The 25,765-nt window shown below is 35.9% G+C and overlaps 1 protein-coding gene across 15 annotated transcripts in view; it reads right to left on the reverse strand.

Moving 5' to 3' along the window:
- ANKRD28 (ankyrin repeat domain 28) overlaps positions 1–25,765 on the reverse strand; it is a 198,113-nt gene that overhangs the window by 76,259 nt on the left and 96,089 nt on the right. For 10 of the 15 annotated variants that reach the window (XR_004262917.1, XR_004262928.1, XM_032258975.1 and 7 more), the window contains 2 exons: positions 21,053–21,131; positions 5,788–5,858 (listed from right to left, as the gene is read on the reverse strand). Coding sequence is in view for 11 of the 15 variants with exons in the window: in XM_032258975.1 (XP_032114866.1) it covers positions 5,788–5,858; positions 21,053–21,131 (150 nt within the window). In the remaining 4 variants the exon portion in view is untranslated. The remainder of the gene's footprint in view (positions 1–5,787; positions 5,859–21,052; positions 21,132–25,765) is intronic. The other 5 variants (XM_032258982.1, XM_032258989.1, XM_032258999.1 and 2 more) reach the window with 1 other exon arrangement.

The raw sequence follows: 25,765 nt of genomic DNA on the forward strand, positions 1-25,765 counted from the left end.
TTTACATTTTTTCTGCAGCTACTATGAAAGGGAATGGGTTCTTGATTTGATTCTCAACTTGGTCACTATTAGTGTACTGCAGAACTACTGATTTGTGTACATTAATTTTGTATCCTGAAACTTTGCTAAATTCATTTACCAGTTCTAGGAGCGTTTTGAACAAGTCTTTAGGGTTTTCTAGGTATATGATCATATCATCAGCAAACAGTGACAGTTTGACTTCCTCTTTACTGATTTGGATGCCCTTTCTTTCTTTCTCTTGTCTGATGTCTCTGGCAAGGACTTCCAGTACTATTATGAATAGAAGGGGTGAAAGTGGGCATCCTTGTCTTGTTCTAGCTCTCAAAAGGAATGCTTTCAACTTTTCTCCATTCAGTAAAATGTTGGATTTGTCATAGATGTGGGTTTGTCACAGATGGCTTCTGTTACCTTAAGGTATGCCCCTTCTATGCTGATTTTGCTGAGAATTTTAATCATAAAAGGATGCTGGATTTTGTCAAGTGCTTTTTCTGCATCTATTGAGTTGATCATATGATATTTGCTTTTAATTCTGTTTATGTGGTGTATCACATTTACTGACTTAGGAATGTTAAACCATCCATGCATTCCTGGTATGAAACCCACCTGATCATGGTGGATTATCTTTTTGATATGCTGTTGGATTTGGTTTGCTAGTATTTTGTTGAGGACTTCCGCTTCTATGCTCATCAGGGATATTGGTCTGCAGTTTTGTTATGTCCTTCCCTGGTTTTGGTATTAGGGTGATACTGGCTTCACAGAATAATGTAGGGAGGATTTCCTCTTTCTCTATCTTTTGGAATAGTGTCCGTAGGACTGATACCAATTCTTCTTTGAATGTTTGATAGAATTCAGCTGTGAACCCATCTGGTCCTAGGCTTTTTTTTTGGTTGGCATTTTGGTTGGCATTACCATTTCAATCTTGTTGCTTATTACTGATCTGTTCAGAGAGTCTCTATCTTCCTAGTTTAGGAGGGTTGTATATTTCCATGAATTTATTCATCTCCTCTAGTTTTTCTAGTTTATGCGAGTAAAGGTGTTCATATTAGCCTTGGATAATCTTTTAAATTTCTGTAGTCTCAGTTGTAATATCTCCTATTTCATTTCTAATTGAGCTTAATTGGATCTTGTCTTTTCCTTTCTTGATTAATCTTGCTAATAGTCTATCAATGTTATTTATCTTTTCAAAGAACCAGTATTTTGTTTCATTTATCTTTCCTGTTTTTGTTCGTTTGTTTCAATTTTATTTAGTTTTGCTCTGATCTTCATTATTTCTTTTCTTCTGTTGGGTTTGCATTTGGATAGTTCTTGTTTCTCTTAGATTGTCTATTTGAGCTCTTTCAGATTTTGATGTAGGCATTTAGTGATATAAACTTTCCTCTTAGCACTACTTTTGCTATATCCCAGAGGTTTTGATAGGCTGTGTCACTATTATCGTTCAGTTCAAAGAATGTTTCAATTTCCATCTTGATTTCCTTGACCCAATGATCATTCAGGAGCAGGTATATTTAATTTCCATGTATTTGCATGATTTTGTGGCTTCCTTATGGAATTCACTTCCAATTTTATTCCACTATGGTCTGACAGAGTTCTTGACATAATTTGGGTTTTCTTAAGTTTACTGAGACTTGTTGTGTGGCCTATCATATGGTCTATCTTGCAGAACATTTCATGTGCTGATGAATAGAATGTATATTCTGCAGTTGTTGGGTAAACTGTTGTGTAAATATCTGTCAAGTCCATTTGTCGTAGGGTATGGTTTAGGTCCACTGTTTCTTAGTTGACTTTCTGCTTTTTTTGAGACAGAGTCTTGTTTTGTCACCAAGCTGGAGTGTAGTGGCATGCTCTCGGAGCACTGCAGCCTCTGCCTCTTGGGTTCAAGCGATTTTCTTGCTTCAGCCTCCAGAGAAGCTGGGACTACAGGAGTGAATCACCACGCCCAGCTAATTTTTATATATATATATATTTTTTAAATTAGAGACCGGGTTTCACCATGTTGGTCAGGATGGCCTCGATCTCCTGACCTTATGATCCGCCTGCATTGGCCTCCCAAAGTGCGGGATTACAAGCGTGGGCCACCACGCCCAGCCAACTTCCTGTTTTGATGACCTGTCTAGTGCTGTCAGTGGAGTATCAAAGTCTCCCACTATTATTATGTTGCTATCTCATTTCTTAGGATTAGCAGTTATTGTTTTATAAATTTGGGAGCTCCAGTTTTAGAAGCATATATATTTAGAACTGTTATATTTTCCTGCTGGACTAGTCCTTTTATCATTCTATAATGTCCCGCTTTGCTTTAACTGCTTTGCTTTAAAGTGTGTTTTGTCTGATATAAAAACAGCAACTCCTGGTCACTTTTGTTGTCTATTTGCATGGAATATCTTTTTCTATCCCTTTACCTTAAGTTTCTGTGAGTCCTTACGTGTTAGGTGAGTCTCCGAAGACAAGAGAAACTTGGTTGGTGAATTCTTATGCATCCTGGCATTCTGTATCTTTTAGTTGTTTGAAGTGGAGTATTTAGGTCATTTATATTCAGTGTTAGTATTAAGATGTGAGGTACTATTCTATTCATCATGCTATTTGTTGCCTGTTGCCTGAATACCCGTTATAAAAAAAATTGTATTATTTTTATATAGGTCCTGTAAGATTTATGCTTTAAGGAGGTTTTATTGTGGAGTATTTCAAGGATTTCTTTCAAGATTTAGAGCTCCTTTTAGCAGTTCTTGGTAATGGTGAATTCTCTCAGAATTTGTATGTCTGGAAAAGACTGTATCCCTTCCTTCATTTATGATGCATAGTTTAGCTAGATATCTTGGCTGAGAATTGTTTTGTTTAGGAGGCTAAAAATAGGACCCCAATCCCTTCTAGCTTTGTAGGGTTTCTGCTGAGAAATCTGCTGTTAATCTGATAGGTGTTCCTTTATAGGTTACCTGATGCTTTTGCCTCATAGTTCTGAAGATTCTTTCATCTTGACTTTAGATAACCTGAAGACTATTTGCCTAGGTGATATCCTTTTTGTGATGAATTTGCCACGTGTTCTTTGAGCTTCTTGTATTTAGAGGTCTAGATCTCTAGGCAAGGCTGGGAATGTTTTCCTCAATTACTCCCTCAAATATGTTTTCCAAACTTTTAGATTTCTCTTCTCAGGAACACCAAATATTCTTAGGTTTGGATATTTAACAAAGTCCCAAACTTCTTGGCGGCTTTGTTCATTTTTTAAAAAATTATTTTTTCTTTGTCTTTGACAGATTGGGTTAATTCAAAAGCCATCTTTGAGGTCTGTCTGCAGTTCTTCTGTTTGTTAGATTCGACAGCTGAGACTTTCTGGTGCATTTTGCATTTCTCTAAGTTTGTCCCTGACTTCCAAAAGTTGTGGCTGTTTTTTATTTATGCTATTTCACTGAAGAATTTTCCTTTCATACCCTATATTATGTTTTTAATTTATTTAAGTTGGACTTCACCTTTCTCTGGTGCCTCATTAATTAGCTTAATAATTGACCTTCTGACTACTTCTGGCAATTCACAGATTTTTTCTTGGTTTGGATCCACTGCTGGTGAGCTAGTATGATATTTTGGGGGTGTTAAATAACCTTGTTTGTCATATCACCAGAACTGTTTTTCTGATTCCTTCTAACTTTGGTAGACTATGTCAGAGGGAAAGATCTGGGATTCAAGGACTGCTGTTCAAATTCTTTTGTTCCATGGGGTGCTCCCTTGATCTGGTGTTCTCTCACTTCCCCTAGGAATGGGGCTTCCTGAGAGCCAAACTGTAGTGATTGTTTTTGTTCTTCTGGGTCTAGCCACCCAGTGGAGCTACTAGCCTCTGGGCTGGTACTGGGGAGTGTCTGTAGAGTCCTGTGATGTGATCTGTCTTCAGGTCCTGCAGCTGTGGATACCAGCACCTGCTCCAGGGGAGGTAGCAGGAGAGTGAAGTGGACTCTCTGAGAGTTCTTGGTTGTATTTTTGTTTAGTGCTCTGCCTTGTAATTTTTAGATTGAAGAGCAGAATTAAGAAACTTACTAGGATTATTTGCTTTCTGACTTACAACATGCCCTTAAATTCAGGCTGAATACATACTTTTTTTAAAAATTAGGAGTTAAGTCTCTGGCAGAATTTGCCATCTTCCTCCAACATTAATTTTTCTTTAATAATTTTTGGTCTGTTTTACAACTTCTGCAAATATAAAAAGTGTACCTTCTTATGACTTAATCTGGTAAACTACATTATTTCAGTAGCCACAATCCCGAGTCTTAATAAAAAATGCATAGGTATGGCTAACATTAATATGTTCCAGTAACAGTAATGTTTATCTTAACTGGTTTTATTAAAAAGAAACATCTTTATGGAAAGCTAACCACAAAATTAATAGCATTAAAATGGATTTTCAAAATTCAAAGTATTTTGGCTACTATGTCTTAGTTTTTATAATTCCTAGACTTGCCCAACATCACACAACTGAAAAGTTACAAGTAATAACTGAAGCCAGTGTCTCCAAATGTAAGTTCCGTAAGTTCATAAACTATAGCACATCAAGGACCCAGTTCAGAGTTAGGTTGTGTGTTCAACTGCACCCCTCCCTTCTTCTCCTAACTAGGAGGCTACAGCTAATACATTGCCTCTGTTAATTAGAGGGTTTATAATCCTTCCCAGTCACATTTCACCTTTGTGACTCTTCACTTGCCCAGCTCTTACTCAGGGTTCAAAATGTGGTTCACAATGAAGACTACAAAGAAGGACAAAGAGGCAGAAGCTCCATAGTTTCTCCTGAGGCTCTAGTTAGAGTTCCCTTTACTTCTCCTGAATTACATAGTCCCATGATAGACAGAAGCAGTAGCTACACTTAGGAGTTCCTTTCTTAACCTCACAATTTGAATAACTAAAGAAATACTAGATGAAAACAACCTTATACTATCACATGCTTTTGTATTTTAAATTATTTTTGAAGCTTTGCAACAAGCTACAACTATTGTAAAGCAGGCAAAAGGGGTGCTTTGGACACAATGCATTTTCGAAAAGCACCAAATACACTTTATAAAGTAAAATGACAGGGGAAAAAAATAAGAGAAGATCCAGGTTTTTGTCCCCTCTCTATCATTTACCAGCTGAGTAGTTTTTCATGAATCATTAACTACATAGTTTCCTCAAGATATTTATCTTACAAAGATGTCCTCAGGACTAAAAGATACGAAAAATACAAAGATACTCTGCAAATAATAAACATTTTCTAAAAGTGTCAGTTATCTTGACAAGCAAACAACATACAGGGCTATAAACAAGAAGAAACTATTCTTCCTTGTAATCCTTCTCACACATTTTAAAGTTTTATATTTTTAACTGGTAAAATGTGTAATCCAGTAATGGTTTTGAAACTAATTTCAGTGTTTAGCTAAGTAGCATTTCAGTTAATTATTATATACTGATGAAATTATTTCTTGATCACAATCAGTGAAATCTTTGTAACAGACTACTGTAAATCAGTAGAGAAAAGCCTTGAGGAAGATTAGGTAGGACAGAAAAATGATTTCTCTTGTAGAAGGAACAGAGATAGGGTTTCCTATTCTCTGCCATTTCAGACTGCAAAAGGCCTTATAAACAAAAGAAGAAATGAAACGATTAACTTGGTTTGTACAAATTCTAAAGTAAAATGACCAGTCTAGGTATGTCAGTAGCTTTCCCTTGTTTTGAAAACATAGCATTTGAATATGGATTTACAGGCATGCCTATTTAATGTTTTCATATACAATATATTTACTAAGAGAAATTTCATACCTCACTACAAGATGCAACTGCTCTGTGTAAAGGTGTCAACCATTTGCTGTCTTTGGCATTAACTCTAGCTCCTGCAACAAAAAGAAAAAAATAAATTGAAATATTGTACATAAAATTGTTTTAAATAAATCTCCTGAAATAATAGTTGTATATAATCCAAATTGGATAAATGACAATTGAAAAAGTACTTTATTTTTTATACTTTCTGGCGATAAAATTACCCTTACATTAGAAAACGAAATTAGCCTTTTAAATTGATATAATTATCCAATAAAGTCTTAGCTTTTTATTTAAAACAAAATAAACATCATTTTATATATAGGTTAGAAAAGCCACCTTTATACAGAGCATATCCAAGGTAAAAATCAGACCCCACTTTAGAATGTGTGTTAAAAAAATGAATATAATAATATACTTAGAGATAAAATGTAGACTATTCTAAAGTCTTCATTACATTTCTTTACTAATGAATATATCCCACTGTAAGGTTAAGATAATAACATCAAAATTGTTCTTCAGCCATGATTAAAAACACATTAATACTATAAAGTTATTACATAAGACAGATACAATGGTTATAGACTTAAAATAATTGAGAAAGAAGTGAACCAACTCATGTCTTTCTGGGTTATATACATAAAGCTTAAGAAAGAAATTCTTTTAAACAAATGAATTCTGTACAGTTGTTTAAAAATCATTAAGTCAATGGACAAAAATTAACCTTAACAGAATGCAAACACATTAAGACAAAAAAATTTACATTATTTGAGGAGGGAATAATTTATCTCCTATATAAAATCCACTGATTTAGTATTTAAATCCTAACCAAATAAAAGGAGCACGTGCATGGTAGGATAATTCTATTAATATATCTAAGTAGAGAACAGCCCTGGCTCTTGGAAGTACAGAACTAGCTGACAGATCCTATCCTGTAAGCAACCCTAGATTTCTATCTCAAATCCTAAATAACTCATTTTCTAAATGATGAAATACAGGTACAGAAAATAGCCCAACATCAGAGTCAACTGTAACAGAAATAAAGCTTCATACTTCCTAACGCTTACATTATTTCTAGGTTTTGTGTGTGAGGAGTCAGGGAATAATCAAGTCCAGTGACTTCATGTAATGCCTTCAATAATTACTGGCTCTGGGTCCCTATGTAGTTGTGTCATCCCTCCAAACCCAAGTTTCTTCATCTATAAAACAGATTTAATAGTATTTTGTCACAAAGATTAATATATAATAAGTATACCTAGTACATAATAGCAAATATGTTATAGGTAGACTTTAAAGCCTTGAAAATGAGAGAAAATGAAATGAAATGGAGATGTAGGAAACATCCAGAAATGTAGCAGTTGGGATGCTGAGAGTAGCAAAGTTCTCTATGGGCAGAGACAGTGAGGACACAAAAAATCAAGAGCCAATCAGAGAGCTCTGAAGAATGCTCAGAGTTAGGCTAAGAGAGAAGGAAAGGAGATAAGCAAAATAAAGAACTATCCAGAGAGCATCACATATCATGCAATAAACATTTGGGCAACTATCTGCCAGGCACTGTGAAACCCAAGATGGTTAAAACACAGATTGCCTAATCATAGTAATGCCAACATTTGTTTTGGGTAGAAGACAGAATGTAGAAAGTACACACACTGGAAATGTTTGCCAGCTGGAAGCTGGAACGCTAGAGATAGTGAAGGAGTGATACAGAAGCTAGTGTCTTTCGTTTTCCCACTTATGTGCTTAGGACTTCAATGGTTGTCTTTAAGCAGTGTGCCTCTCTCTACAGGTCTATATTTACCTGCACATACATATCCACACACAGTAGAAAGGAAAGCTCTGGCAGTAAGGACCAAAGGGTATCAACACAGACACCAGTATAGACAGCATACTGAATCAACAAAGGCAAAGAAGAAATGAGGTCTCATGAGGGATGCTGAGAAGTCTGATTCAAGGTATTAATTAGCAGGAGAATAGAAGGGCACGGGGGCTCATGGCTGTGATCCTAGCACTTTGGAGAGGCTGAGGTGGACAGACTGCTTGAAATCATGAGTTCAAGACAAGCCTGGCCAACATGGTGAAACCCTGTTTCTATTAAAAATACAAATATTAGTCAGGCGTGGTGGCACATGCCTGTAATCCCAGCTACCTGGGAGGCTGGGGCAAGAATCGCTTAAACCTAGGAGGAAGAGGTTGCAGTGAGATGAAAATGCGCCATTCACTCCAGCCTGGGCAACACAGTGAGAATCTGTCTCAAAAAAGGCAGATAGAAGGTGGCTGTCACAAAGAACTGAGGAGACTCTCTCTGTGCTGATGAAGATCTGAGAACAAAAAGTAAAAAGGCAGTAATTGTATAACTAATATGCTTTACTTTTATGTAGAATAAGGAAGTGATAAGCATTTTTATCTTATCACAAAATGGTTCTCCCTTGTTTCCCTTTTCACAGTATGTTACCCAGTCACATATTAAATGGAAAATTCCAGAAATAAATAATTCGTAAATTTCATATTGCTTACTGTTCTGAGTAACATGATGAAATATGGCACCATCCTGCTCCATCCACCCAGGACGTGAATCATCCCTTTGTCCAACATATCTTGCATATGCCATCCACCCTTTCCTTACTGGACCTTCTTGATTATCAGATTGACTATCATGGTATCACAATGCTTGTGTTCAAGTAACCCTTACATTACTTAATAATGGCCCCAAGGTGCAAGAGTAGTGATGCCAGAAATTCGAATATGCTAAAAAGCAGTAAAATGCTTCCTTTAAGCGAAAAGGTGTAAGTTCTCAGTAATAATAATAATAATCATCATCATCATCATCATGCTGAGGTTGCTAAGATAAATTCTGCTGAGGGAAAAATAAACTTGTGCATGGTATATAGGGTCCAGTACTATCTGAGGTTTCAGGGATCTACTTGAGGGTCTTGAAACATACCTCCTCAAAAGGGGGCGCTACTATATTTGCTTAATATGCATAAAGAAATCCTATAGGATTTATGAGATATTAATATTAATGAGATGGGGCGCTTATACACTTTTGTGTTGGTGGGGGGGCACATTGAAAACTGGGCATATGGCAGGTACTAGAGTAGCAATGCAACTTTATATTGTACCTTTAAATATGTACATATTTACTAATTTTTAAACAAAACTGAAATATATTTAAGGGAGAAGAAAAGGAATAGTCACAGAAAATATTCCAAGAATTTGGTTGGTTTCAGGTACAAAGAAAAAAATAGAAAAGTAACTAGGAATACAGTGAAGATGGTTTTTTCTTTCTTTTGGAGATGGGTTATTAAACATACAACTTCATGAAGATTTAATGGTGTATTTGGGAGACTAAAGTAAAAAATGCTGCTGGTCTTACTGTGTCATTTTAAGTTACAATAATTAGTCTTTCTCTTTACTTGTAATAACAAAATTTATTTATGAAAACACATAATTACAAAAAAGAATTCCCAATGGCTGACTGAGGATATATCACAGTTAACTTGTTACTAATTTGATTAAAAATTTGGCTTCTTTTGATTCCAAATATACTTTTATCTTCAGAAAGACTAATACAATGGCATCATACTCTTTCATTAAATCACGCATTTCTTCCATGAGCCTAATCAAATATTTTAATTCCTTGGAAAATAAAGGTCAACTATATGAGAAATCAGGGATATATCTGAGGGCATCAATGAATCAATATTCCCCCACCCACATTAGTTAACTAATATGTCATTTACAATATAAACATATGAAATATGACACAGTAATGTACACTACAAGAGCAGCAGTTGGCTGCGGTCCTATAAAATGAAAAATTGTGTAAAAGCCACAAACATAGCCACACACTTCAGATGGTTCAGATTCCCAGAGCTCATGTCAGGGGGCTGTCTAAAGGTAAACAGAGTTCTGTTCTACAAAGAACACTCAAGTTATCTTTATATTCATATACACATTAAACTACAAATTCATTCTAGAAATGGAAAAGACATTTCCAGAATATAGTTAACTAGTTCAACGGCTAGTTGGAGTATTACAGCCACAACAGCTAACAATGAGGATGGAGGTGCAGGGGATGAAGGAAGAAATCATACTCACTTAAAACAGAATCAGTCTTTGTAGAGAGAAATAAAATCAAATGTTAACAGCCTCTGGTGGCTTAATCACATGCTCTCTACATGGCAGAAGACAGTATTTGTGGTTTATAAGAATGACCTTAAGTAACCAAGAAAAGATTCTTTCTTTACTATTTCCTAATCATTAAGATAAGATTATAAAATAGCAGTCCCATGTCATTTGTTGAAGTTAGGTTACCGGCAGAACCTGTGGTGTGAAAAAGCACTGCTAAGAAACAAAAGACAATACACATAGCAATTTAAGGAAGAAATAATCAGTGAGTAGTATAAACCAATATTTACAGAAAACTTACGTGCCAGAAGCACATCTCATTAAATTCAAAATGGTTATGTCCAACTGTATAATCAGTATTTTCTTTACATGTCTTTCCTTGTCCCTCACAAATCCATGTATACCAACTGAACTTCCTGTTCAGATAAATAAGCAGCCAGAACTTATACTCACACATATATTTGAATTCAGATTCACCTTTCTAGAGTAGAGATGTGATTGAGTTTCTGATATTATATGCAATAAATAACACAAACAACTAAAAATCAACTGCAGGATCACCTAAACAGCTTGTATCCATTTCATACCACAGTTAGATTATATAGAAAAATCCAGCTAATTAGTTTCCTGTCACCCAATCTTTTCATGTAATAATTCACCCATAGAAAGTGCACTCTGAAAACAATAGTTTTGTAAAAGAAAAGGTTTCTTAAGGCAAGATATCTAGAACTAAATGTCTAGCTATTTGGAGACAAACCATAAATTAAAAAACAAAAACAACCTGATTTACTTACTTACATTAGTCTAGGGCTCTAGACAGCAATGCAGCTGGAGAGAGGTCTGACCTTGTAAAGACACAGTTAAGGGTTAGTGGAAGGAACACTGGAGCAGGAGAGATCTGTGATCTCACAATAGCTCTATAACCACTTGGCTATGTGACCTGGAACTGTTTCCTGGGGCCTGGATCTTCCTTTTCCTAATCATAATTCCTGCCTCCTATGCTGTGTATGTAGTGAGGTGAGGGGAGGGGGAGGTAGATATGAATATGAATATGTATGGATGGGAGGGGGTAAGGATGGGCTCCAGATTTAAACAAAGGGCACTGTGTTTCTGCAGCATTCTATAGTCAGCAACTTCATTAGGAGTATCCCATTTGACTCAACATCTCATTCTGCAAGATAAGTAACTCACTTATTTTCTCCTAATCTAATTGGTCACTAAGTTCTGCCAATTCTTTGATTTCTGAACCTCAATTACAGCTGACCCTTAAACAACACTGCTTCAAACTGCAGATGTCCACTTATACGTAGATTGTCTTCCATCTCTGCAACCCGAAACAGCAAGCCCGCCTCTTCTTCCTCACCTTATTCAATGTGAAGATGACGAGGATGAAGATGTTTATGATGATCTGCTTCCATTTAATACACAGTAAATATGTTTTATGATTTTCTTAATATTTTCATTTTATTGCAAGAATACAGTATATAATACATATGATATATAAAATATGTGTTAATCAACTGTTTATGCTATTAGTAAGGCTTTTGGTCAACATTAAGCTATTAGTAGAGTTTTTAGGGAGCCCAGGTTATATTCAAAGTTCCTCTGGGGTTAGGGTTGAGGGAGTCAGTGCCCCTAACCTCCACATTGTTCAAGGGTCAACTGAACCTGTAAAATAAAGAATTGTGCTAAATCATTCTTATGATCCATTTCCAGTTATAACATTCTAACCTATTTGGAATAGAATAAATTATTTCATACTTATTAACCTTGAATGGTCTGAATGTTTGCATTCCTCCAAAATTTATGTTAAAATCCCAACCCCAATGTCATGGTATTAGGAAGTGAGGTCCTTTGTGAGGTAATTAAGTCTTGAGGGAAGTGAATGGGATTAATGCCCTTATACAAGTGGCCCAAGAGAGCTCCCTCTTAGTATAGCTGTATGAGGTTATACTAAAAAAGACTGCTGGCTATGAATAAGAAGCTGGCCCTCACCAGATACCAAATCTTCTGGCATCACGATCTTCCCAGACCCCAGAACTGAGAAAAATTTGTAAGTCACTCGGTCTGTGATATTCTGTTATGGCAGCCCAAAAGGACTAAGACACCTCACTCTATTTTAACATTAAGTAGATGAGGTAGTATCTTTATACTCTAGGTTAGGGGTCTTCAAACTACCACCCACAAGCTGCAAGCGACCTAACTTGTAAAGTTTTACTGGAACACAGCCACGTCCATTCAATTTAAATATTAAATATGTAGTTTTCATTACAACAAAAGAGTTGAGTAGTTGCCAGAGTCCGTATGGCCTGCAAATAGTATCTGGCCCTTTACAGATAAAGTTAGCCAATCTCTGATCTTGGCTAAGAACTTGACAGTAGGTACTATTAAAGTTATTGCTAATTTCATACATGTTTGTAATAGTCATAAATAGTCTCACAAATCATTTTCCAAACTATTTGCAGAGAATTGTTTTCTTCTATGCTCCTAAATCACAGAGGAGATAGTCCATAACCAGTGAGCTGGGCCAGAAGCCATGTACTTTCATCCCTCTTCCCAAACTGGAAATAATGCTTTTCTTTGGGTGCCTAACAGTGAGTGCAGTGGCAAAAGCTTCAAATTCTGTTTTCAGGCTCGAAGTAGACACCAATTACATTTCCACTTTTCCAACTATAATACTGAAAAGAATAGCTGCCACATTGTTATCTTCCTTCCCCCCTCCCCTCCCAGATGGAGTCTCCCTCTATCACCTAGGCTGGAGCTGCAGTGGTGTAATCTCGGCTCACAGCAACTTCCACCTCTCAGGTTCACATAATTCCCCTGCCTCAGCCTCCTGAGTAGCTGGGACTACAGGAGTGTGCCACCAAGCTCAGCTACCTTTTTCCGATCTCAAAGTTTTTTTTTTTAAAGTAGAGATGAGGTTTCACTGTGTTAGCCAGGATGGTGTCTCTATCTCCTGACCTCAGTGATCCACCCCGTCTTGGCCTCTCAAAGTGCTGGGATCTGGCCTGCACTGCATCTTTTAAGAGTGTTGTGGACACCAGCTATTGTGGGTTGAATTGTGTCACTCCCAAAATTTATATGTTCATCTAACCCCTGGCACCTCAGAACATAACTTTAATTAGAGAAAGGATCTTTATAGAGGTAACTAAAATGAGGTCATTAGGGTAGACACTAGTACAGTATGACTGGTGTCCTTACAAGAAATCTGAAAAAAGTCATGGACAGAGGAAAAATAAAGGGAAAAGACAGACATTTTACAAGCCAGAGATAGATACCCTGAACAGATCCTTCACTCACAGCCTTCCAAAGGAACCAATCCTGACAGCACCTTGATCTCAGACTTGTAGCCTCTAGAACTCTGAGTATATACATTTCTGTTTAAGCCACCCAGTTCGTAGTACTTTGTTACAGCAGCCCCAGCAAACTAATACACGAGCACTGCAGTAAAAAGAAGAGACATATACTTTAGGTTTCACTCATAATGCCAGGAAAATCAGAATGGTGTTTTCTATTAAGGATAGTATAGTTTTTGACAAATGCCTTCCACAATGCAGTAACTCAAGGACTTAATATGTGCTGGAGGCAGTCTGAAGTTTTAAGTACTGCTAACCATATGGTTTTCAATGCAAGCATTAAGTGAATAAGCTCCCAAACAAAATATCTACACCTCAGTGGCCAGAAAATAGTCCTTATTCAATAAATAAATTCTTCAATAAAAGTGACTTCACATGTAAATTTTACTAAAAGCTAAGTAGGTAGCAGGGGGAGGAGGGTGGGCATTATGGTGGGAAGAAAAAAGAAAGATTCTGATTATGGCAGGATTAAGAACAGAGATTCTGTAGTTAGATTGCCTGGATCTGAATTCTGGCTCTAGCTTTTACTAGCAATACAAAAACTTTGAAAGTTTAAAAGCTAAATGCCTTAGTTTCCTTATAGTAATACCTTCACAAATTTAGGATAAAATGAGGTTAATGAAATGGCTAAATTTAACAGTATTTGAAATGTAATAAGCACTCAGTATTTGCTACTATTTCACCCCATTCCATAATAATGATAACATTAATTCCAGTGGACTCTAGTATTACTATAGATTCTACGGATGTATTCACTTGTCTGATTACAGGTACCATGCCGAAAATTATACCTCTCATCCATAAATCTTACAGTTTTATCATGTACAAATATTTGGTTTCCAATGATTTTAATTCTGGACTGTAAGTTAAAGAAAGTGAGTAATTTTACTCTAAAAGAAGTCACCAAAATATAAGAGAAAATGAGAAGAGATACCATCTTCAATACAATATGGAGACAGTTGCAACCACACACCAAACTCTGAATTATTTCTATCAATATTAGAGAAATATGTACCAAACTGAAGGACACTGAGTCAAGTGAAGCTTCTTCAGATCTTGGGAAGGTTACCGAGTCCTCTAAAAGGTCATGTTTGAGTGTGTGTCCCATTTGTTGCTTTCTCTCTGCTTTGTCTTAAAATCCCTAAAAATCTTTTAGACGATCCAGAGTCGTCTGGGTAATTCACAGGAAAAGCCCCTACAGAACTCTTAACCTCACACTGCATAACAACAAAGTGGAGCAGTGCTAAAGAACAGACAAAGCAGGCATCTTGATTAATTTTCACCCAGCTGGAGATGAGGGAGAGGAACAGCCAGTCACCAGCAGATTACTACCTAAGAATCCACTGATCTAAGAAGCTGCTGAGCCAGCCCAACTACCTGTGGTACATCAACAAAAAAAGGAAACTAAATGATGAGAACATATGGAGACATAGAGGGATACAACAGATACTGGGGCCTATCAGAGGGTGGATGGTGGGAGAGGGAGAGGTTCAGCAAAAATAACTAATGGGTACTAGGCTTAATACATAGATGATAAAATAATCTGTACAACAAACCCCCATGACACAAGTTTACCTATATAATAAATCTGTGCATGTACCCCTGAACTTAAAATACAAGTTAAATAAAAAAGAAAGAAAGACAGACAGACAGACAGACACATGTGGTTTGAGAGTTATTTGAAGAAACAAACCTAACAGATGCTCATTTTCTCCCCCTTCCTTTCTGTTGTAAAAAGAGGCATATCCCTCAAAAATATGCAAGAATCTGAAAGCATCCAGCACAGGACTAGGACGAAAATATATAAAGTAGAGTAAACTAGGAGAAATACAGTTGGAAAAAAATCCCAAAAAATAAGAGAATGAATTCATGAGCTACTCTACATACTCAATTTCACTGAATTTAGGCTCTGAAGAAGAGACCTTAATGAAAAGTTACAAGTAAGAAGAGATAAGACAATGTAAAGATACTATGAGAGCTAGCCGAGTTGGGGAAAAAAAGGAAAACTACTGAAGATAAAAACCTAGAAATAACATAAAGTAGGATAAACATGACTTAAATACTCAAGAATTTGAAGTCAACGCCAGAGAATGAATCTTTAAAAACAGAAGTCAGAGCATGTCATTCCACCCCAAACAGAACTCTCCAATGGTTTTCCACATCACTCAAACGGCCAAGGCAACAAAAGAGTAAAACAAATTGAAGAAAACATAAATGGCCTTATTTCTGAATTTTTAATCATAACATGTCAGACATAATCAAAACCTGAAATATAAACATAGAAGAAAATGACTCTGAAAAGTAATCTCAATCTTTTTACATTTTTACATATTAGAGAAATATATTTAGAGAACACAGAACTCTTGCTATATCATTGTAGTTTTTAAAATAAAAAATTATAGTAACTGATTTTATTATATGTTCTTACTAAAGCAATGATTTTTCCATAATGCAACTGTATTTTACATGACTTTTATATAAATGTTTATTTCATATTGCTTAATTTACTTCTTTAAGAGTATACCTACCTACTATTATAATGTGGTATTGTTAATTAACATGAAGTGTACACTCCTACACTAAATTTTCATTACTAACTATAAACAAATTAGTCTAATTTTATTGACTATATTTCTCTTCATGTATTTTTTCTTATCTTAACCTAGAGAATTGACCAGATCAAATATCTAGTTTCAATTCTAATTTATAACTCAACTTACCATAAATTCATTATAAGGCTTTTTAGTGGATACAGAGTTTAAAATCAGGGTTATGGGTATCAGTAAATTTAACTTGGGCCTCAGCAACAATGGCATTCAAACCAAATTTAAGCAGAACTCCTGGAGCATCTCTACGGACCCTTATAAGTCTATGTACTATATACTGTCTGAAGACTTTTCTTCTGCTATTCATTCTAAACTAAAATTTGGATACGATTAGTCTTTTACTACTCTACTATTCTGGAAATCTAAGTAGTAGTACTAACCTACTATTCTCTGGAAATAGATTTTACCAGTTAGCTTATATTGACTAAGGATTTACCAGTTAGCTTATACTTGACTTCTAAAATGTGTAGTATATCTTCTATAAAACTGTCTTAATCAACTTTTTTTTGAGATGGAATCTCGCTCTGTCGCCCAGGATAGAGTACAGTGGCACAATCTCTGCTCACTGTAACCTACATCTCCTGAGTTCAAGAGATCCTCCTGCCTCAGCCTCTCAAGCAGCCGGAACTACAGGTGCCCACCACTATGTCTGGCTAATTCTGTATTTTTCATATAAATAGGGTTTCACCATGTTGGCCAGGCTGGTCTCGAACTCCTGTCCTCAGGTGACCGCATGCCTCAGCCTCCCAAAATGTGGGATTATAGGCGTGAACCACAGTACCCGGCTGATCACCTTTTAATTTAAAGAGTTAATGGGAATTTAAAATGGATATAACATGAATGACTGAAGAAATATCCACCAACCAAAATTCCTTCCTGATCAGATTTCTGGTTCAGATTTCAAAATCTCTCCTGGATTGAGTGTAGTGGCTCACGCCTGTAATCCCAGCACTTTTAGTGGCTGAGGTGGGTGGATCACCTGAGTTCAGGAGTTTGAGACCAGTTTGCCCAACATGGTGAAACCCCATCTCTACTAAAAATACAAAAACCATCTGGGCCTTTGTACATCCCTGTAACTCCGGCTACTTGGCAAGCTGAGACAAGAGAATCACTTGTACTTGGTAGGCAGAAGTTGCAGTGAGCTGAGATCATGCCACTGTACACCAGCCTGGGTAACTGAGGGAGACTCTGTCTCAAAACAAACAAACAACAACAACAAAACAAACCTCTCCTGGTTCCTTCTTGAATTACGCCAAAGGGTATTTTTATAAGAGGCTATGGCAGTTATTTTCTATAGTGTCAACTTTCATAGGTTAGGTACACACCCTGATTACTATCTATCTTCTTGTTAGAACTCTGTTATCCATAAATTATATGAGCCCTTCCTAATTTGCTGAGGGGAGCAAATACCTACCCTGTTCAGGAAGGTATTTATATCATATAAAGCTTTAAAGGTTGTTTCTTGATTCCAGAATTTAAAACATATGAATACATTTCTCCAGAGTATATGGAGTCTATTTTTTTCAACCTTTGTCTTTCAAGATTGTGGAAATAAATTCTTTTTCATATCTCTCCAGTAGGTAAGTCATACCTTCCTTTTTAACATTTCAGAATGTAATAACTGAACTTCAAAACTGACAGGGGAGAATTTTTAAGAAAGCATATCTAAAAGTCACAAAGAAGATAATTCCTGACATCAAGGAATTTATTTATTTGGCAGAACCAAAAAAGTGAAAGTAAAAAAGAGAAGTGTTGCTTAAAAAAATAATAGCCATAATTTTGAATACTATATGCCAGGGACTTTTCTAGGTATCTTAATGACATAATCTCATTTGCTTCTTCAAGCCTATAAAATTTATATTATTCCCTTTTTTTTTTTTTTTTTAAGATGAAGAAGTTGAGGCTCAGAGAGAAAATAAACTTCAAAAGATCATGGAGGTATTAAGAGGTAAGGTCAGGACTGCATCCAAATCTGCTTGGCAAGAGATTGTGCCATTCACATTATCTGTAGTGTCTTTCATGGTAACACAAAGCCTGGTTTATTTCTTTATTTTTTGTTGTTTGTTAATAGAAAACTAAGGTTCTAGTTCAATAGAAATTTAGTCTTGGATTTTACTCCAGCTAATTTTACTCCAAACTCAAGTAAGTTTTTGTTTTATTTTTCTTAAATTAGAGGTTGATAAGTCTAAAGAGAAAAAAAGTCTAAGGGAGAACCTGAGTTGTACTCACAGGAGACACATCATTCATCTTCATCTTTTTTCCCTTTCCACTTACCCTTCAACCCCTAACTCCTACTCATCCCCACCTTTCCCATTCTCATTTCTATTAAAGACTTGAGAAACAGAACAAAATGTAAACAAATTTCAGAAAAGAAGACACAGCCTAAACTTATATTGTTATAATCACCATCCTAGGCACTACAAATAAATATGCCAGGAAAGCAAAGCAGACTAATCACCAGCCTTCTTGGAGTTTGCATTCTGGAGGAGAGAAAATGACAGTAAACAAATAATTTAAAAAGGATGTCAGATAACAATAAGCACTAGAAAAAAAGATAACACAGGAGTGGGGATTAGGTGGTAGTGACCAAGTAAGATCTCGTTGATGAGGCGACGTCTGAGCAAGGACATGAAAAGGTTCAAGGTGTAAGCTGCTGAGGAAGAAGGTTTAAGGCTAAGGAAACAAGGCGCAAAGACCCAGAGGTATAAGGCGGCCAGTGAGGTTAGAGCAGAGCAACAAAAAGAGTAGCAGAAATTGAAGTCAGAAAAAATCTGGGGTGGGGAGACAATGTACAGCTCTGAGGCCAATGTAAAAAGTTAATTTTTTTATTCAGAACTGAAAAGAACTAAATTCATCTAAAATTGTATTTTTCCTTTGTAAATAGCTACATGAACTATATTATCTCTTAAAACTGACAAAATATTGTAAGTATTTTTTCTGCTGGGCACAATGGCTCACACCTGTAATCCCATCACTTTGGGAAGCCAAGGAAGGAGGATCACCTATGGCCAGGAGTTCAAGATCAGCCTGGCCAACATGGTGAAACCCCAGCTTTACTAAAAATACAAAAATTAGCCAGGCATGTAGTCCCAGCTACTCGAGGCTGAGGCAGGAGAACCGCTTGAACCCGGGAGGTTGCAGTGAGCCAGGACTGTGCCACTACACTCCAGCCTGGACAACAGAGCAAAAGGCTCCATCTCAAAGGAAAAAAAGGGTATTTTTTTCAAAGGTGAGTTGAAATAACTTTTTATATTAAGTACAATGGTTAGTTTTATACATGATTTGTGCTTGGATTATTCAGAAGAAACTAAGCATTCTCTCAAACACTTATTTCAAAGCTGACATCTAGATAGTATCATGCTCATGATAAAGCTCATCTTACTTACACAAATCAGGAAGTCAACCTTCTATAAGTAACTAAGAATCCTTGTTGCAAACATTCATTTTTAAAAGGAAGGGATTAAGTCAACTTTGAGCATTTGAAAAGCTTCTCCTAGGTGTAAAAATGAAAAAGGAAAAAAAAAAAAACCCTCCATGTGGAATCATATAAAATAATCTTTATGACAAAACAAAAATAATCAGAATTCTGTGTTAAAATAAAAAATGTAGCAGCAGACTTCTTATCTAAAGTCCTAAACTGTTTCTTGTACAATGTTTGTGTGGAAAATTCCATAAACTCATGTCAAATTAATTTATATTATTAAAAGAAATAATTTTTTTCAACCTACTCAGTTCTTATCTTGAGTAAATCTTAGCTGAAAATTAACGAGGAAAAGCATCTTCAGGGAATAACATCAGCAGTGAAATTATTCATAAAGAAATCAACAAAATATAAGCCAGGTCCATATTTAACCATATTTAATTTTATATGATTATGAAATGTTACAGAAATAAGGCATTTTTTAAAAATTAAACTGACTTTAAAATTTTTAAGAATTTGTAATGGCAAAACTCTGTTTGGGCTACTATTTAATGAAATCTTCACACAAAATCTCTCCCTTTGAGCATTCCTTTCCACAGAATATCAAAGGAATACTACTACGTAACCAATTTCATTATGCATACATTTGTGTGATTTGGCAACACAGGCTCAAACCAATGACATACATTCTTTCCCAATAAATAACATTACAATCACCTGGCTATAACACAAGTATTTCTAAATACTGTCTGCTTGCCTTTTTTGGGACTGTAGGTAGTCTGACCACAATAGGAGCTATTCTATCACAGAGAGTTCTAGTATTACTTCATATTGTAATAGTTTAGAAAAAATATTAAAGGAGTATAATTGACTACAAAAATTTTTACATGCCCTCAAGTGGGGTTAGATAAAACCTATTTGAACACAGAAATCTTCCTGGCATTGCCTTCAAAATACATCCACTAGGAGATTATTTCTTACTGTCTCCACTGTTGTACTTGGTATAAGCCACCATTACCTCCCCCTGGGAGAACTGCAACCATCTTCTATAATTCTGTGCTCAATGAGGCCTATTATAACTGCTCTATATAACACCTGATATAGGCCGGGTGCTATGGCTCACACCTGTAATCCCAGCACTTTTTGAGGCCGAGGCGGGCAGATCACAAGGTCAGGAAATTGAGACCATCCTGGCCATCATGGTAAAACCCAGTCTCTACTAAAAATACAAAAATTAGCTGGGCATGGTGGCGTGTGCCTGTAAATCTCAGCTACTCGGGAGGCTGAGGCAGGAGAATCACTTGAACCAGGGAGTTGGAGGTTGCAGTGAGTTGAGATAGCGCCCAGTCTGGTGATAGAGTGAAACTCCATCTCAAAAACAAAACAAAACAAAACAAACCAGAAAAACAAATACCCTATATATAGTGCTTATCCCACCCCCATTATCCTAATCTATCTTTTCATTTTTTCAAAGCACTTATCATCATTTAATATACTATAAAATTCACTTTCATTGCTTGTTTTTCTTTATCAGAGTATAAGCTCCAAGAGGGCAGCAATCTTTGTTTTGTTCTTTAATGTACTCTACACACCCAGAAAAAGATATGTGATCAGTATAGAATAAATACAAAAATAAGTTTCAGCTTATAAAACAAATATGAACAACCAGGTCATGCAGTAAGTAGTCAATTATGATTGAGAAACATTAAGAATAACAGAAATATACATAATGTGTTATTACTCAGAGGTTACCATACCAGATAAAATAAGAAGTTCAATGATTTCTGCATCTCCAAGATAAGCTGCAGCGTGCAATGGGGTTCGCTTTTCATTGTCCTGTGACAATAAGGTGGGAAATAAGTTTTAAAATAAGGTTAATTTTAATAATAGTTTAAATAACCACCACAACAACCCCCCATCCCAAGCCATTATTAACTATCAACTTATTACTTCTATAACTCTAGCCCAGTCTGTAAGTCCCAATTGGAAAAAAAAAAAAGGGGGGGGGGGGTGTGACCAGCCTGGGCAACACAGTAAGACCTTATCTCTACAAAAATGTTTTTTAACAATTAGCCAGGCATGGTAGCATGCACATACAGTTCCAGCTAGGAGAATCACTTGAGCCTGCAAGTGAATGAGGCTGCAGTGAGCCATGGCTGCACCACTGAACTCTAACCTGGGTAACAGAGCAGGACTTGGTATCTATTAAAAACAAACAAACGAAAAACAAAGCAAAAACACAGGATATTTCCTTGCTAAGACAAAAGCCTGAAAAGAAATATTTGACCTTAAAGCAGTGGTATGAAGTGCAGCAAAGAATAAAAATAAAAATCTAAAATGACAAAGAAATAGCTTCTTTGAATAAAGATGCTTGTGCTGCTGATATATACAGGAAAACTTTACTTCATACTAATCTTTTCTTTTTGTCAGTATATTTCTGCAGTTTTACAGTATAATTAACCTAATTGAATAAAATAACCTAATTGAATAAAATAAACCTTAACAACCCCAAAGATTTGCTTATCAAAGTGTTTCCATAAGAGTACCCTTAAGGACAAAAAAAGAAAACATTTCTGGGGATTTGACATTATACTTTAAAGCAATTTAAAGTTTTTTCTTGACAGTCCTGCCAGTTTTACTTTCATCTCCAAAATATATTCATGTCTGTTTCAATATAAAAAATACATACTCCTCAAAATCCCGCTCCAGGAAAAGAAGCTACCTCTAATGCATGTTTCATGGATCTCCTCCCAGAAAACAACAGTGTTCTCCAGTTCAATATACAAGGTTTTAGAGTAATGTCAAATTCAAGGATTTTTAATTCATAAATAACCAATCCAAAGTTGAAACAGAGTATTACTGAGTTGGCTGCATTTGAAAAAACTATTGAGAAATACTGAAATTTACATCCTTCATTTTTGATTAAGGCTTTTGTGACAAATTGTTAGTTGTTTTCCACTATGTTCTTCTCTTTGTCCACAGGAATAAAATTTCAGCTGGTCACTTAGCCACCCAGTGAGAGAATACATTTCCTAGCCTCCCTTGAAGTTGTTACTTAGTGTGGACCATTGGTATGTGAGTGGAAATTAATAATGGGCAGCACAACTTCCAAGTCATCTTCAACTTAAAAGACTACTACTATAGAAGTGGGCTAATTGTTTCCCACTTCCCACAGGCTGGAAGGCACATGTGAAACTAAGCTCCTTTGACCATGTAAACACAAGCCAACATTATTAGCATGCTGTCAAGCAATAAGATCTGGAGTAAACAATCTTACAGAAAAGAGCTGCCCCACCAGCTTGGACCACTGACTTTCAGGCTATTAAGAGAAATAAACATATTTAAAGTAGGTGCTATACTGTGGGGCCTCTTACCATATTAGAATACTACTACAGTTTTCAAGATTTAAACAAATGAAAAACTTTTTACTTCATTTTGTAATAATTTTCTAGTTTGGGAATCCATTAATTACTTTAAGAAAAAAATAGTTGGACCATCAAGAATTAAAGTAAAAACCTGCTTGCTAGGCAAAAAAGGGATTAAATATCTATAGGCAATCCAAAAAAGGCTTAGCTGTAGCATATGACGTTATTATAAAGGCATATCTTAACATTTCAGAGGCTGAGGCAGGAGGATCATTTGAGGCTAGGAGTTCTACATCAGCCTGGGCAACATAGTGAGACTTTCTCTCTACAAAAAACCAAGTAAATAAATTAGCTGGTGTCATGCACCTGCCGAGTAGCTAGGAGGATGGCTTGAGTCCAGGAGATTGAGGCTGCTGTGAGCTAAGGCCATGCCATTGCACTCCAGCCTGGGCAACAGTGCAAGATCCTATCTGGCTGGGTGGGGGGTGAAGGAAAATGTATGTAACATATAATTATCATTGGTCTCTTCAAACATTTCTTCCTATAATTTTAATATTACTTTTGCCCTTAAAATAGTAACAGGTGTTCCAGTAAAAGGAGGTTGATATAGTGCCAATAATGTTAAATTGTTCAATAAGCTGAGTTCTTTCTCTAACCACAATTACAAGACCTTGTTTTTTATTCCATTATATATCACCCAAGGAAACAGAATGCTCTGCACAGAAATTATTCAACAAACGAGTGTTGAAAGGGCTAACTCAGGATCACTAAAGTAACAGGACACATGCAAAGATGAGTACTAATTTAGTCATTTTTTAAAGAAAAGATCCTTTGCCTAGGCTTTTCAGTGTTACTCATTAACACAGCAAGCTTCCTAGAGTGTTTAAATATGATCAGATTTAGTCAAATTGAGAAACATACTGCACCAGATAAACCACACACACAGCAAAACAACACAGAAAGTGAGTCATCTATGTGTGAGATGTCTGGAATTCTATGACTCAGTGCTTCTCGAATCCCATTAACATGTTTTATGATTCATATGAACACAGTTTTTCCTCTCTACAAATCAATTTGAAGTAAAGGGAGACATAAAACTGGTTAATTTTGAGAGAAAGAGTTTATATATCATACTTTACTACAGTTAAACATGAAAGATTAGGTAATAAAATATTTAAGATTTCTTTTGGCAAAATGTACTAAAATTAAAAAGTGACTATCTCCTTAGACATAGTAATTCCATTTTAAGGTGTTTTTTTTAAAAAAGCCCACGTACAGATAAAATGATTAAGCATATTTATTGAATCACTGTAGGAGGCAAAATGCCAGAAACAACTTAAATGCCTGCTAAATGGTTACCTAAAATTATAAAACACAAGAAGCACTAATTAATCTATTTATTTAACTGACTCACATAATTAACCAATATCCTTGGCTTCCTGAGTAAAATTAACAGATGCTTAGGCACATTAAATATTTTGACTAGCAGTATACCACTAATAAGCCCATACATTTTTGCTCCTATGATGGGGTATGTTTATCAAGGGTAAGATGTGTTTGTTACCACAACTGAAGAATCAATACAAGCGAACTACTGAAAGGAAGGTGCTATTGAATTGGGTATGGCTAAGACAACTGGAAACACTAAGGCAAACAGTAAACAGTAAAAACCTTAAGGGTTTTGCCCTAAGATTGTTTCTTAAGGGTCTAATTTCTCATATCAGCTACAGAAACTCTAAATGGAAGTTACAGATAATGCATTGTGAGTATAGTCTGAGCAAGAAAGAGAACACTGAACACCTGTCAGTGGACTCCACATCCAATGAAAAAGCTTTGGCCTAATTAAAAAAAAAAAAAAAAAAAAAAAAAGCTGGAAAATACAGTCACAATGAAATGCTCAGAGATCGCTTTTTACAATTCCCAACTACCATATACCAGATGAGAGGCCTTCTAGTTGTACATCCACACAATGAAATCCTAGGCTTCCAATATAAAATAAGAAGCAGATCTCAGTGTTCCTTATCAATGCAATCTCTAAAGCACAACATTAAACAAAAATGCAGGCTCAGAACCACTGCAGTTAAAAGGTTCTGCATACCCTTAGGCTTGAATATGTATGAAATATCTCTGGAAGAACACTCAAAAAATAAATACAGTGATTGTCCCTGGGGAAGAAAGTTTGTTGACTAGGATTTGAAGTGTGTAAAAAGGTTAATTTTCATTATTTCTAGTCTTCTACAGGTACATGTTTTACAAAGTAAAAAAAAAAAAAAAAAAAAAAAGTTACACGTATTCAATCAACAGAAAAGCATTATAATAAAAAAATCTGAAAATAATTTCCCATAACCAGGCATTTTGTAAGTAGTAGGTGTCCATTAAATTTTTTTTAGTAAGTCAGTTTGTTTAGAAGCCATTAGATCTCAATGTAGTGTTCCAAAATAACCCCAAATTATTAAATACACATCAGACTGAAGTTTTCAAACTCATTCAATCATATAATATTTTTTAAAAATTTTCTCTAAGTTCTGGGATGTATGTGCAGAACATGCAGGTTTGTAAAATAGGTATATATTTGCCATGGTGATCTGCTGCACCGATCAACCTGTCATCTAGGTTTTAAGCTCCGCCTGCATTAGGTATTTGTCCTAATGCTTTCCATTCCCTTTCCCCCCACCCCCAACAGGCCCCAGTGTGTGAGGTTCCCCTCCCTGTGTCCACGTGTTCTCACTGTTCAACTCCCACTTATGAGTGAGAACATGTGGTGTCTGGTTTTCTGTTCCTGTGTTAGTCTGCTGAGAACGATGGCTTCCAGCTTCATACATGTCCCTGCAAAGGACATGAACTCATTCTTTTTTATGGCTGCATAGTTTCCCTTGATGTATATATGTGTCACATTTTCTTTATCCAGTCTATCATTGATGGGCATTTGGGTTGTTTCCAAGTCTTTGCTATTGTAAATAGTGCTGTAATAAACATACGTGTGGATATGTCTTTATAGAATGGCAATCATATATTTTTAAGAAAATACATTTTTCTTACAGTTCTTATATAAGTGCTATGAAAGGCATTTTGTGAATATGATTAGGACTACAAGAGTGCTCCCCA

Source organism: Sapajus apella, unplaced genomic scaffold, assembly GCF_009761245.1.
Source record: "Sapajus apella isolate SASKATOON/1434 unplaced genomic scaffold, GSC_monkey_1.0 scaffold4, whole genome shotgun sequence".
Taxonomy (NCBI): domain Eukaryota; kingdom Metazoa; phylum Chordata; class Mammalia; order Primates; family Cebidae; genus Sapajus; species Sapajus apella.